This window comes from Rutilus rutilus, assembly GCF_951802725.1.
Source record: "Rutilus rutilus genome assembly, chromosome: 23".
Classification (NCBI taxonomy): domain Eukaryota; kingdom Metazoa; phylum Chordata; class Actinopteri; order Cypriniformes; family Leuciscidae; genus Rutilus; species Rutilus rutilus.
Window position 1 is genome coordinate 6,064,986 of NC_140233.1, and position 2,515 is coordinate 6,067,500.

The 2,515-nt window shown below is 37.4% G+C and overlaps 1 protein-coding gene across 1 annotated transcript in view; it reads left to right on the forward strand.

The window, feature by feature from the left end:
• pnpla2 (patatin-like phospholipase domain containing 2) overlaps nt 1–2,515 on the forward strand; it is a 14,584-nt gene continuing 12,069 nt past the window's right edge. The window contains exons 1-3 of the mRNA XM_084398031.1: nt 1–512; nt 1,298–1,530; nt 1,737–1,802. Of these exons, the coding sequence (XP_084254157.1) occupies nt 326–512; nt 1,298–1,530; nt 1,737–1,802 (486 nt within the window). The 5' untranslated portion in view covers nt 1–325. The remainder of the gene's footprint in view (nt 513–1,297; nt 1,531–1,736; nt 1,803–2,515) is intronic.

The following is a 2,515-nucleotide window of genomic DNA, read 5'->3' on the forward strand; positions in this document are numbered from 1 at the left end:
GTAATTTATGACAGTGACGGAGGAGCAAGTCAAAACACCGGTCACTACGCAAAGTTATTTAACAAGCCACCGGAGAAAGCAGAAGTTCATTCAAGAGGCTTGTGTCAGTGATTGTTCATCACTTTAGAAACTTTTTAACCGCAAGGCGTTAGTGTTTAGGTAGTTATTAATAATAACCCAAACGTTAGAAGCTCACTCTAATGTCATGTATGGATCGTCCGCGGTGCGTCAAGCGCGTGAAAGACTGTAAACGAAAGTAACCAGAGGGATTTACTAACTTTTATTTGAAGATTTTTTATTATTTTTTTCCAGAAGAGGAAAAGTCATGTTCCCTATCGACTCTCCGTGGAATATTTCTTTCGCTGGCTGTGGTTTTCTGGGTATTTATCACATCGGAGTGGCCAGCTGTCTCCAGGAGCACGCGCCGTTTCTGGTGGAGAATGCGCGTCACATTTACGGCGCGAGTGCGGGCGCGCTCACGGCCTCTGCGCTGGTCAGCGGGGCCTGTCTGGGTAAACACACATTTATGTTACACCTAATAAAATATTGACAAGGAAAAGTACTTAGTGTCATGGTAATTCAGTGTTTTTTTGGACTCTTACCCTGCAAGTACCTTACATTACAACATGTGAATACAGGAATTTTTAGTACCTTGGTGTATTTCATAATACCATGGTATCACCATGTTATACTATCACTGTACCATGATACCTCTACACGTTTCATGGATATGTTTATAGATATTTTGCATAAACATGGTATTATTTGATTGGGGCACCTTTTAAATACCATAAAACGTACTTTGACGGAACCAGATGCTAATACCATGGTATTTGGTATTTTTAGATTTACCATCCATGACATTTTATGGTTCTGGAAAGTACTACATGTTTAAAATACCATGGTATCCCCATGACACCATGATAAATGTTAACATTTTACTATTAAAACATTGCATCTTTTTTTCTCCACATTACAGCACTGAGAATTTGATTGGAAAATGTGGTTAATTATCATGAAAAATATGTCAAAACATCATTTTCTTTAATATAAAATATTTTCAACATATTATAATTTTTTTCTGGCATTACAGTAATGAGAAATTGATTGGAAAATGTGCTTATTTATCATAAAAATAATGTCACAATGTAAAAGCTTCATTGTCTTTAGGAAAAATACAATACTAAGGTCCTTATTTGTTAGTGTACCATCTGTGGTATCTGTGTCAAAGATTACACTACTCGTGTGTCACCTGTCGCTGTGATCACTGACTGCTCTCTTTCTGGTCCTGTGACAGGAGAGGCCGGAGCCAACATCATTGACGTGGCTAAAGAAGCCCGAAAGCGCTTCCTAGGGCCCATGCACCCCTCCTTCAACCTGGTGAAGATCATCCGAAACATGCTTCACCGCACGCTCCCCCCCGACAGCCACATCAGGGCCAGCGGCCGCCTGGGCATCTCTCTCACCCGCGTGACGGACGGAGAAAACGTGCTATTTTCACACTTCAACAGCAATGAGGAACTCGTGCAAGTGCGTACTCACACACTCAAACACAAACACATCTTCATTAGCACTTATAATCAACACCGCAAGTAGGTTTAGTGATAATCAGCTCACATGACCGCTGTAAACAATCATGAATTCAAGATATTTACAGTAAATGCACATGGTTTTGAATTAGATCACACAGTATTATTGTGGATTCATGTCCAAATCCCTTGTTCTTGTTTGTACAGGCGTGTATATGCAGTACTTACATTCCCGTGTACTGTGGCCTGATACCGCCGACCCTGCAGGGAGTGGTGAGTGTCCAGTCATTATGTAATTATTACCCATAATATTTATTTACAACTGCAATATAATAGCCTTTCTGTGCTCATTTAGATTTGTGCAAGCATGTGTCATCATGCGCCTGTCACTAAATTTGCAGTCATACTGCTGGTCGACTAAACAGAAACGCAGCGGATTTGTTTCTTGCATTATTAAAAAGATAAAACACATCAAAATAACATTTTAATGAAAATTATGCTGTCATAATTCAGTTACAATGTTAATATTTTCAAAGCAACTGCACACTGTCTATTCAAGTCTTAGTTTATTAATTTAGAATAAGGTAGAAGTGATTACAGGACTGTTCAAAAGATTGGGTCAGTAAGATATTTTTATTTTATTTTAAGAAATTAATACTTTTATTCAGCAAAGAAGCTTTAAATGGATTAAAAGTAAAGACATTTATAATGTTCCATAAGAATTCTGTTTTCTGTTCTTTTGAACTTTCAATTCATCAATGAAACCTTGAAAAAATGTATCATGGTTTCTACAAAAATATGAAGCAGCACGGCTGATTTCAACTTTGACAATAATAATTAATAAATGTTTCTTGAGCATCAAATCATCATATTAGAGTGATTTCTGAAGGGTCATGTGACACTGAACACTGGAGTAATGATGCTGAAAATTCAGCTTTGATCACTGGAATAAATTATATTTTACAATATATTCAAAAAGAAAACAT